Source organism: Neofelis nebulosa, chromosome 8, assembly GCF_028018385.1.
Source record: "Neofelis nebulosa isolate mNeoNeb1 chromosome 8, mNeoNeb1.pri, whole genome shotgun sequence".
In the NCBI taxonomy this organism is placed as follows: Eukaryota; Metazoa; Chordata; class Mammalia; order Carnivora; family Felidae; genus Neofelis; species Neofelis nebulosa.
Window position 1 is genome coordinate 137,536,814 of NC_080789.1, and position 12,635 is coordinate 137,549,448.

At 44.1% G+C, this 12,635-nt stretch overlaps 1 protein-coding gene across 3 annotated transcripts in view; it reads right to left on the bottom strand.

The window, feature by feature from the left end:
• Positions 1–522: 522 nt before the first annotated feature.
• RBM17 (RNA binding motif protein 17) overlaps positions 523–12,635 on the bottom strand; it is a 28,491-nt gene continuing 16,378 nt past the window's right edge. For 2 of the 3 annotated variants that reach the window (XM_058681969.1, XM_058681970.1), the window contains exons 5-12: positions 10,957–11,054; positions 8,108–8,164; positions 6,772–6,913; positions 4,477–4,628; positions 3,315–3,388; positions 2,371–2,469; positions 1,224–1,296; positions 523–1,096 (exon numbers count right to left, since the gene is read on the bottom strand). In XM_058681969.1, the coding sequence (XP_058537952.1) occupies positions 993–1,096; positions 1,224–1,296; positions 2,371–2,469; positions 3,315–3,388; positions 4,477–4,628; positions 6,772–6,913; positions 8,108–8,164; positions 10,957–11,054 (799 nt within the window). In that variant the 3' untranslated portion in view covers positions 523–992. The remainder of the gene's footprint in view (positions 1,097–1,223; positions 1,297–2,370; positions 2,470–3,314; positions 3,389–4,476; positions 4,629–6,771; positions 6,914–8,107; positions 8,165–10,956; positions 11,055–12,635) is intronic. The other variant, XM_058681971.1, reaches the window with a different exon arrangement.

Below are 12,635 nucleotides of genomic sequence, written 5' to 3' on the forward strand. Positions count from 1 at the left end.
TCAGTACCAAGTATTATTAGCTGCTTTCTTTTTTGTGGTCCCGCTACATCTTTAACCCACTTAATACCACCACACTCCGATGGCACAACTTTTCACAATTCTAGAATTCCATCCATTGGCAGTACAGTTTAAGTGGCCTATGAGGCTGCATTTTATAAATATAAAAATTACGTGAGAACTAATACTATTGCGAATTTTGCCAGTAGAAACGTGGCCCCTAAGGAGCCACCGTTTCCAAAATATAACTGGACACACATTTACAATGCACCTGTGAATTCTGGAATCAACATGTCGAGTCTGACCTGCACGGGGACTAGACAAGAGTCTCTGAAGAGCACTGCTGGATCCACGGTTTCTGCGCCCACCTACCCCCACACTCGCCGCAGATCCCACAGTATAACTTCACCGGAAACGGTTTGTCCAACGGTCACGGCAGCCTGGCAATGCTTCCACCTTGGCTCCCGTCACAGAGTTCTCCATGACTGGAGTCAGTAAGAACTTCTCTGTTAGAGAAAGCAAACGTTTCCACCTTTGGCAGACTGCCAAGATGACACTTTATTATAGAATTTATGAAGCTACAGTTTAGGAACTTGCAGGTTTTATTAAAATGAATCAAAAAAGAAAGAAAAGGATAACAATACAACCCCATATCCCAAAACGTTCTAGATATTTTTAGTGCAAGAAATGCTGTCTCACTGAAGCACTTGAGAATTATCATGAAATCCTAGCAAAAAAACGTAATCACCTTAGAAGTGGTAAAAAGAGAAACCACCAGAGAGGCACACAGATTGTGTTTTTTTTTAAAGGATTTTTATACTATATTTAAAAAACCACAAAATAAAAAAGGGATCAATCAACATATATCTCAGAAGTCCTTCCAAGAGTCTCTGTACCCAGCAGCCACACAGGCTGGCTGTCGCCTGTTTCTTCTCCGCTCAGCCGGCAGCTCAGGTAAGGGCCATCGAAGATAACTCGTGCTGTAGTTCTTAAAATCAAACTTGTTCCGCCAAATCCAAGACCCTGAACTTATCCAAATTGTAGAAACATGCTTTTACCACCCGTCCACCAAAATACCTCCCATTCAGATCAACAACAGCTAAAAGACAAACAGAAAGACAGTCCGTTAATACAGGCATCCTGAGACACCACAAGAACATGTTTTCATTTGAAGGATTAAGATCACAAATTCGTTTTTGTTCTTTACAGTGGGCTATACAACTTACCTTTAATTGCTGATTCAACCCTCTCAAATTCTAAAAATATTCGTACTGCTTCATCATCAGGGGCACCAGGAATCTGGAAAAGAAATGAAAGTATGATAAGTAAAGTTATCAAGAGATACAGTTGTATATAAGCTTTCTTCCTTAACTGATCTTTGTCAGAGTAAGTGTTGCAATTACCATCTTAAATGGAGAAGTCAAGTACCAAGGAAATAAGTATGATTTGTTCATCACCAAAATCCGTCCAATGTCTCCTTATCAGAGGCACCTTGGCAAGTGCAGAAAACACACAGCTAACTAAGCCGGGCAGTCGTTGACCCTGAAGAGGTCCTATGCCGGCTGACGCCTACACAGATCATCAAGCAGTCAACAAACACAACGCGACCCAGAAGACCCAACGCGACCCAGCAGTGAGAGCAGAAACAGACCAACAGATCCGTACTCTAAGTGCCTCTCACGTCGGCTAAATTCCTGTCGGACTCTCCGAGTCCCGCCTAACATGGCCCCTCTCCACCCGGGGAAGCAGCACCCCCCCCCACCCCCCCCCCACCCCCCCCGTTAATTCCCAGCACCGCCAACCAGCCGATCCACGCTGGAACCTTCTCAAGCTCAGCCCACACTGATGTCGTTCATAAAGCTTGCTCTTATGTTTTGTGATCGAATCCCTTTCTCGACTCCTGTGTTCACAGTGACTACTCCAAAGTCCAGCAACTGAATGTTCTCGATTTTTACACGGGCTTGTTTTGTTGTTTCTTCAACTGAACACATCACTGAGTGGGGAACATGTTTCCTGTCTCCCAAATGTATGTGGGAGGCACTAAATACACACTTGCCAAATGAATGAAACCAAAGGCATGTCCAACTAACTGAACTATGGAGCACACAGCAATCTATAATCACCAAACTAAACCTCAATCATAAAATGAAACATTTTATTTCTTCACCAAATAAAATTTGAAGCCCTTCTTATCTTTATGGTTAAAATGGTTATAACCAAGTAAAAGAAGTGTACCTAACCAACATCTGTCACCTTCGGGAGTAACAACACGTTATGTTTCTCACTGCACATCTGGTCTCTATTTAGAGGCAGAAAATATTTGATGATCTATCAGTTATAACTTGGGTTATAAACATCAAAAAACCCTCTTACTTCAAATATCACACATTTCCCAACTTTGCCATATTTTTCACACTCTTCCTTGGTTTCAGCTTCCAAGTCTTCATCTACCTCTCCCGCACCAACCATGTTCTATAAACAAAAACAAATAAATTCAGGCATCAAGTATAATTTACAAATATATAAATAAGATGAACAAGTAAGTTTCTTTCATGATGGCAAATGTTCTCAACCCCAAATGACACAATGAAAATGTTCACCCTTGTAGTACCCAAAGTTGGTACTTCTTAAAAAAATAAAAACATGTATTTATGGTTTTTTTAAACACATTGAATGAAAGCAAATTACGAGCTCATGGCACTTAACAGAGTACAGATGTACACTCTTACTCTGTTTACTCATTTAACTGAAAAATAGTTCTTGGAGCTTATGTCCTACTTTGACTGTTAAGTTGAAAAAGAGTGCCCTACTTGGACAGATGCCCAAGTTAAACATGGCTTACCCACCAATGAGGCAAAAAGAAGTTTTTCAGGTGTGAATAATGAGCATAAGTACATGAATACATTCATGTTGTAAGAATAACAGGAGAAATAAATACAGCTTTTGAGAAATACGAAATGGAAACACATACTCCCACACACATTAAGCTTCAGTCACAAGAGCACCTATACAAGCAGAATACATACATTAAGCTGAACTTCTAACAATTTCAAATATTTTAGAGCAATTGCTCACTGCAGTCTTAAACACTGTATCTAGCAATAAATAAATAAATAAATAAATAATCATGAAAAAGGAATTTAAAACCTCAGTTTTAGATGGAGTCTATCCAGAAGGATCATTTGCAAAAAAATTATTTTCAGTTTTCTTAAACTGTCACTCTATCAGTAGGGTTGAAGGTGTGCAAAGATAGATCAGGGTGGATGACACACAAAAATCAAGGTAGGAAAACAGGTTTCTTCAATGCTGCTTCTTACCCGTAGGAGGACCACTTTGGTAGGACACTTAAGTATTTCAGTTAATGGATTGGAATCCGACTTCTTGGATGCATCTGTAGCAAAACATTTAAGATGTAAGCGTGTTAAAGCACTGAGTCCGAGTTACGATGACTAATTTCAAGAGTACTTCTCGCTATTTATGTCCTCGGAGTCATCTAGGAGCATTTATGCAATCAGTGTCTGAGCAAAAATGCAGCCTTATCTGTGATGAGAATCTCTGTTTCGCTTTGGTCTAAGCTTTTACTGCAATTCCTACAAGTTTTTGGCTTCCTTAATTACCTGCAACTTTTGTTAGCTCACCTCCTCAGTTCAGGCAGCTGCACAGAGCACTCGGACCACAGCCCTCACAGGTGAGAGGACTGGCAAGGGCAGTGTGGCCAAAGGTCAGCGGCCCGATGGAACAAGCAGTCTGTCAGCCGGCTGATGAATGCCACACACCCCACCGATCAGGGAGACTGCGGGGTTGGGCACGGGCCTGTTAGGCTGACTGGCTGCCAGAAAAGGCATCTTCTTTCTTTAGGAAAGGGAGCTAAACTAAGATACTGAAAATAAACTCGATTCTGCTTAAAATGCAAAGATGTTTGGTTCATTCCAATGTGCCCTCAGCACAGAACAGACTGTAATAATCAAATGAAGATAAGACACCGACTAGACATCATCTACCAACAGACTGAAATGCCATTAGATCTCACAGAGCAATCAATCTGTAAGAAAATTAGAAATCGCACTTACAATGAAAGAGCAGGAAAAAGAAAAAAACAGAGAACTCTTTCAGGATGGAAATACACCGATATAATCATCGACATACTGTATATGACTCAGTCTTTCATGCTCTAAAAACCTAACTATGATTTTAACCAATTTAACAAGGTCTTCGCCTGATAGAAATAGGCATGAAACCATTTCTTTGAGTGTTTATTTTCTGCCAGAATCTCTCTCACCTTTTCTCCCACGGACCTTCCTACTGCTAGTTTTGTTCTGAACAAATAAAGATGAGCCCCCAGGGTCTCCGTCTACACAACACCAAACTGGGATGCAGCACAATCAGAAAGTCTCCTTTCCAGCGAGGACCAGCCCTGTCACACAGGACCACACACCAGCCGCTCCCACCCTGGAGGCCCCTCTCGTGGAGGAGACCCACCTTTCTCTGTGGCGTCGCCGACAATGATCTTGCCTCCTCGCTTGCTGGTCTTCTCCACCGACAGTGCGGTGCTCAGCCCTTGCTCGTGCTTGCCGAGACCCTGGCCTTCCCGGAAGCCGTACTTCTGCATGATTTTATGTGCTACCGTGCCACTGGGAGGAAGGAAAAGACAAGGATCTCTTGGACTGAGTCACCTGCTATAGCACAAACCGATTTTATATCACAGCCATCGCCTCCTAAAAAGAGAAAAGTGTACATTCCACATGGCTTCGACGTGGCCACCTGTAACTACCGACAGGCCATTCAGTGGAAGCTGTGAGATGTTCAGGCTGAAAGACACGGAAAAACCGTGCTGAAATCCTGGACATCCTGAGATTATCTATGAGGTAAGGGAAACACCCGTTTCCTGCGATATTCTCCCAGCATCCCTATTAGAAAACACTAGATGTCTCATGTGCTTCAGACTCTGCACTGCTACACAGTTTATGGCCATGGTTTAGTTAAAAGTGTGCCTGTCAAAAAACAAGGATAAATTTCCCACGACGACGACGACCACGTTTTTCTAAATAGTACAACGGAGTTTCCAATGACAGTCCATAAACGAAAGACCTCTTAGAGATCATCCATTCAGCAGATGAGAACATAAAGACTCTGAGGCTCGTATTGGCCGACCAGCTTAAGGCTGATGAGGAGCAAAGCAAGACACTGAGTCCAGAAATTCTTTCGTCGGTGTTAATGGTGAAGTCAAACTGGAACCTACAGTTCTCGAGTCCCGGGCCGGAGCTCGCTCTCTCTAGTACTCTGCTTTCACACTGCACTTGGAGGTACCTGGGGGGGTCTCGAGGAGGTCCCCCCAGCGACCTCTGCTATTCGGGGCTTGCATCACGACACCGTGTGCCAAGTAAGGGCGCACCTACATCGCCCCCCCCAGATCCCATCTGAGCGAGCTGCTCGGAGCCGGAGGGAGGAAGGCTGCCGAGCCGTGCCACGCTCTCCCTCCCCCGGGCACATGGTGAACACCTCATCTGCGCTCAAGGGAGAATTCAGCGAAAAGTCCACTTCTCTCACTAGCAGAAGAAATCCCAGCTTCACGCGTGTCCCCCTCCAGCACACGCTCTGGGGCAGCCCGACAGATCCTCCCACACGAGTGGAGACATGAACCATCTACACTGCCCTGTGCTCACTGAGCCCCGGAGAGGAGACCCCTGTGACCAAAGAGCTGCACTGTAAACTGTATCTGTCTCCAACTTCATAGCCATCGATTAGACCACAGAACACAGCACCAGTCAAGGAGATGGATCCCTCAGTCAGAAACTGAAAAGTCTCACGCGGGGCATGAACCGCGGCCTCTCCGCCACCTGCCAGTCACCTCTCCACAGGCTCAGAATCAAAGCGCACGCGCGCAGGTGAGGTCATACCGGGGGGGATGACCACCGTCACAGCTGCCGTCCCTTCCAAAACACACGACAAGGCCTTAGTGGAGGGCTGCCTCACGTGACCGTTCCTCACAGGAGACACGGGGCGAACAACATGCCTGCCAAGCCCAGGGTGGGTTAAAAAACAAATCCAGGGGCACCTGGGTGGTTTAGTCGGTTAAGCCTCCGACTTCGACTCAGGTCATGATCTCACAGTTCGTGGGTTTGACTCCTGTGTCGGGCTCTGTGCCGACAGCTGGGACCCTGGAGCCTGCTACGGATTCTGTGTCTCCCTCTCTCTCTGCCCCTCCCCCGCTCAGTCTCTCTCTCAGAAATAAACACTAAAAAAAAAAAAAAAATCCACGCCCTCCTGAAAGTCAACCTTAAAACTGAATTTTATATGCCAGTAGACAAATTTCTAATTATAGTTAGAATAAATGCTTTAAGCCAAAAGTATAGAACCACAGCCTTCAAGCAAATGGTCGTTTTATCAAGAAAAAATTGCAATTCACCCTGTGGACACAGCAGAAGTCAACTCTAACGCACAGGAGCTATTCCATTTGCAAATGTTCTGAAAACCAATGCAAATAACTATCAGAAGTATCCCCGCCTAGAGAATATGGCATCCAGTATGGCAATCATCCAAAACCCACAAGAGAGGGATTCGTGTGTGGTGTGAGACCCAACGGTGTCGTGCTGGGACGCCCTCCGCAGGACTCCAGCACGGACTCTGAAGAAGGACACTATGTGACGTCTTCCCCAAACACCCGAGAGCCCTCGTCTTCCACCAAGAGCTGCACCTGCTGAAAGCGTTGACGCACTTCACCCTGAGTCTTGTCCTTCCCACACCTGCTGGGACAAGAGCACTTGGAACCGTTACCCCATGTTGGCAAGGAAGGAATTGCCAGGTCCGGTCGGAGATCTGGGTCTGTCTTGTTCCTCGTATACCGGGGGAGGGATAGCAGCTTTGGAAGACTGGGAGCGAGGTCTTGAGTCCTCTTCGTAAGGGAAATCTCGGGGTACTATTGAATAAAAATAAAGCAGGTTTACCAAAATGACACCAAAAAATTCTGAAGTGCACTTACATAGATCAGTTACCTAGAAGAAGCAAGAAAAGCCAAATCACTCTCTAGTCACTACATGACTCTTCAAAATCAGAGGTAGAAAACTATTTTCCCGATTCCAGCTTTGCTCCTTTTGTTTTTACCTCCTCAAATGTCTTTTTTACATCCTACTGAAACATTATTCAGCCTTTAACGTGCTCTTAAATGACAATTTGTGTCTGAAACTTTAAGATTTTCTGTATGTTCCAGGTAGACCCACTTGAGCTTTCTCTAATTCCCATAGCGTTTTGTGTACCTGTCTTAAGACTCTAATCAGTATTACTACCTTGTTAACCTAGCAAATAATAAATGTCTTTGAGATTTGAGCCTATACACCAGACCAGTGATTTTTTGATCCTAGTTACACGTAAGAACCAACAAGGAAGCTTTCTTTGAAAAGATCTAGATGCTTGGGCCCCACTCCTGGAGACTAGTTTCAAGTAGGGCTTATGGTCTGTCAGGTATTGTCACATAAAAGATGTTCAATAATATTTTCTGAATTCTCTTCTTTAAAAAAATAACATAGTGTATTAAAAAGCACTAGGATGACTATATTTTCTTGGGATGGTTTACGTCCGGTCCAACCCAGTGGGCAGGAACGTGATCTAGATGCCATATCAAAGCCCAATTCCAACCCAAATATTCTAGAACAGAGCACCAGGAGCAAAAATAGTGAGTGGGCATGTTTCGGCAATCTAAGTAAATGTGCACAACATGTGTAAGGAAACAGAAAATAACTGCAGAAAAATCTAATTAAGGAAGGCACTGCCACCTTGTGGAAGGTCACGAATTTACCGGCCTCTAAACCACAGAGTATGGAAACTATAGACTGAGCTACATGTATTTTAACCTAACCCCAAGTATGAAACGTGAAGAGAAAACATAACAAATTACTTAAAAGGAGAGCAAAGCATCTCGCTGCACAGAACGCAAGCCTTGGCCTGGCATGAAAGCCCGAGGCAGGAGCAGAAGGGCGGGCGGAGGAGCCAGAGGACAGGTTTTCAGGCCACTTCCCCTGACACTCCGAATACCCGGCCGACTCAAGCTAAGACTTCCCCTGATGGGGCCCGAGGCCGGGATCGGAATAAGAGAGGGCAAGAAACGGATACGTACACTCTTTGTCCTTCTCTACAAGGGAAGTGGGTGGTGCAATGGCCGCTCCGCCCATACCTGCAAGACACGAACCCACTGGTTAAACGAGGGGAGCACCGCAGACGCCCGGCTCGCGACATGCCACGCGCTGTCCTGTGCTCCTTCTACAGGGGAGGGAAGAAGGACATCTAGGACCAAAAAATCACCTGGGCGAAACCAAGACAGACAAAATCATCTTTTTCACAGCAGGCAATCGAGAACCCTAAAATGCAGTTAACAAATGAATTTTAAGGTGAAGGACGCGGCCCAGAGAACTAGCAGTTACTTACAAAACAGAAACACAGCTCTACTGAGAGTCTGGTGCCACAAGGCATTTTCACACGTTACCTCATTTAGGCGCAACCAACCGCGGAAGGAGGAATCACTGCTTCCACTTGGCAGATGAGAAAAGGGTCAGAGGAGTTAACGGGCAGAGACAGAACACCCAGCTCCCGCGGCGCCGACACTCCCCCATAACGCGGCCCCGTGCCCTCCAGGGTGCCAACCACTAGGGCCAGACACCTACTTGGAAATGTGGGCACTTGGCCATTCCCGCTCCCGTGTCCTGGACAATGACGGACACGACGAACCAAAAACAGACTCCGTATGCTCTCCAGCAACCAGAGACAGAACACGAACGGAAGACATAAGGAATTTTCATTCACTATAAGCCCTAATAGATGTGTTACAGTTTAATTGCCAATGAAATGATCAAAACAGTGAAACGAGAATTAAAAACTGATTACAAAACACGTTGCACCAGCATGTAATGTTTCACAAAAGAAGTTCCTCTATGGCTACTGTACATGCATCACAATTAACATGTCTGGGCTACACAAAATACTCCTGGAGAAACACGAACCTGAATAAAACTTTGTCGTTTCTTCTGAAACACCCATTATCTTTTTTTTTTTTTTTTTTTTTTAAATCTCATCACCAAGACCTAAGTGATTACTGAGTGATTCTGAAAAAACCAGCTGTGAGTTCAGTATGAAAAATTCAGGGTGATTACTGGAAATCTGTTACTAATCTGGTTAAAACATGAACGTCAATCTGTTAACAGGAGTGTGAAGAGTGGAGTGTGAAGAGTGGATATGACGCCAGCATTTTCCTAATACTAGATTGTATAGCTCTTGTTAATGTTCAAAAAATAGTGTCCTTAACACAGAAGTACAGCTCCTTATCTGACGGGCAGCCAACGTGTAAGCTGGAAAGATGAGACCAATAAATATTCAACCTATACGCTGATTCTAAACAAGTTTAACGAAAACCAAATATTCGTTACTGAGTCAGGTCATGGATACGGAACGTTTACCACAATCCCTGACGTATAGGGCATACACAGATGTTAACTCTGCCCCCACTAGAAAAACAACGCAGTGCCTGACAGTGTTGGGCACGCAGTTACTTCTTTTAAACTGAGGTGTAACTGACACGGGACATCACGGGACTGCCTCGGCACCTGTGCGCTCTGTGAAGTGACCGCCACGGTGAGTCTACTTCACATCCATCACACGGTTACACGTGCTTTCTCGTAAGGAGGATCTACTCTCAGCAACTCTACTCTCTCAGCATCTACTTCAGATCTACTCTCTCAGCAACTCTAAAATACGCAATATAACTTTACTAACTGCAGCTGTGTGGCGCATGGCAGCCCCAGGACTTCTTTATAACTGGAAGTCCGTATCTTTTGACCCTTTCATCCATTTCGCTCCCCCCCCAACCACCCATCTGCTCTCTATGAACTTGGATTTTCGTTGTTGCCTAGTAAGCATCCCATAAATACATTTAATTCGTATCTGCGTTGAAAGATTAAGAATTCTAAATTATTACAGACTTGTTCCTTTCCAACTCCATTAGTGTTTTAAAGTTTGAATTAAACCCTAAAGTAACCTTGGCTGTACACTGGGGAAGACCACGCTTGCCAAACTTCTGGTCATAAAACTGAGTTCATGCACAGGGAAAAATACTGCGGCTTTGTGATAACAGTATTCTCAGCTCTCATGTTAAAGATGACCATATCATAATGGAGGTTTCGGGCAAATGAAGATCTTGGATATGGTGAACAGTAGACCTGTTATATAAGGACTCATTCCCTCCGTGCCTCAGATTCCTCACCTTTAAAATGGGGATAATCGAGCTGCGTGATGTAAAGCAGATAACCTATGAAAGTGCTTACAAGAGTACCTAGTGTCTGGCAGACAAGTAGAAGATTTAAATTTCTCGCTTAAAAAAAAAAAAAAATCTCAACTTGTCAACCAAACTAATCAACCAAACCAAGGAAATGCCAGCAATCACAACATGACGAAGCATCCTATTCTCTCAAGAATGAACACTACTCATCGAGCGATCACTCAGAATGCAGCGGTAACACAAGTGCAAATCTGCTTGTGAAACCTCAGCCACGGAAGGGGCCTCACAAAGTACCTGGTTCGAATTCTTGTCTCCCTGCTCTCCATACGACACTGAAAGAAACCCATGTCCAGGGAAGCTACGGGACTTCCTCAAATTCATGCATGTTAGTTGCAAACGTTCTGGAAACCAGCGCCTGGACTCTGTCTGGTGCTTCGCAGACGTGCTGCAGGTGAGGACGCCGTGTGTATACTGGAGGTGTGGCCCAAGCACCCCATCAACAAATGTCGGGAGGCAACCGAGAAGCTCACAGGAGAACATATGTGAAAACAGGATGCAGGTTAAAACTGTTATGCAAACACGGTTGCTCGGATTCCAGAGAGAAACTTACCCAAATCAACGTCAATTCAACTATCGAACTGAACACGAAAAGCAAACAGAATTTCACCAAGTTTGAAACGGAACATTTCATGACTCACTTCTTTTCCTCCTCTCTCGCTCATAATCTTCGTCTTCATCAGAATCTGGATCTGGTCGCCTCGAAAACCCACTAGCTTCATGTCTGTCCTTACGCCTCCTGCGACAACAAAGGAACCAAATATTCATCACAGATAAACCAATGTATTTTTCAGTTTTTAAAAATATGCTTGTCTATTTTGAGAGGGCGCATGTGCATGCACAAGCGGGGTAGGGGCAGGAAGAGAGGGAGAGAGAATCCCAAGCAGCCTCCATGCTGTCAGCACAAAGCCCAGTGCGGGGCCCCATCTCATGAACTGTGAGAACACGACCTGAGCTGAAATCAAGAAAGGATCTGAGCCACCCAGGCGCCCCCAGACAAACCAATTTAGAGCTATGGAGCCCAAGGAGGTCACCTTGACTTGCTCTTGTCTAGAAAATATTCAAATCCTCTCTTCCCCACTGAACTATTAGTTTGGGGGAGGGGAGCACATGTACAAATAACTGCTTCAAGACTAAAGTAGCAAAAGTGAAGTGAGAAAAATCAAAAGATAAATTAACAAATTTAACAGGCACACGAATACAATAAGCAGGAAGGAAAAAGTTTCCTTGATGTTTACCTCTTTCACTTTTAAAGCATTATCAACATAGATAATAGTTTAAGAATTTGGATTCTCTAGAACATACTTTCACTTCATGAAATGATTCAATAAATACTGAGAAGAAGTATATTAATCATATATGACTATTGAATAATCAACATTGAGTATTTTCAAAACAAGAAATACAAATAGGGGTGCCTGGGTGGCTCAGTCGGTGAAGCATCCAACTTCAGCTCAGGTCACGATCTCACAGTTCATGAGTTCGAGCCCCACGTTGTCGTCTGTGCTGACAGCTCAGAGCCTGGAGCCTGCTTTGGATTCTGGGTCTCCCTCTCTCTGCCTCTCCCCTACTTGCGTGCACACACGTGCGTGCGCGCTCTCTCTCTCTCTCTCTCAAATATAAACATTTAAAAAAAAAAAGAAACACAAATAAATCTTTTACCCATACCTTTACAAAATATAAATAAAAGATGTCATAATTCCATCTGGCTCAAAATTAAAGTTAAGAGTAACATTTTAAGTATTTTATTTTTTAAAGCAAGCTCTACCACCAAAGGTGGGGCTTGAACTCATGACCCCGAGATCAAGAGTCGCAAAATCTACTTACCAAGCCCAGTCACATGCCCCAAACATTTCAAGTATTTTAAATGGTTAAGATCCTAGTACCATCTTAGCACAGGAAAAAAACTCTATTCTTCAACATCAGGCTTTTAAGTTACTTTTCTAACTCACACAAAATGCAGACTTCAAGTTTTCTGCATCTAGACAGGAAATTTTCTCTAGCGTTTGTTCACAACAACTACAGGCATACCTCGCAGATACTGTGGGTCTGGTTCCAGACCACCACAATAAAGCAAATATTGCAACAAAGGGAACCAAAAGACGTTTTTGGTTTCCCAGTGCATAGAAAAAGTTACGTTCACGCTACATTGTGGCTATCAAGCATACAACAGCATTATGCCTAAAAAGAAAATGTACATATCTTAATTAAAAATACCTTATTGCTAAAAAATGCTAACCATCCGCTGAGCTTCCAGTGAGTCATAGTCACTGATCACAGATATAATAATGAAGAAGCCTGAAAGCCTGGGAGAATTACC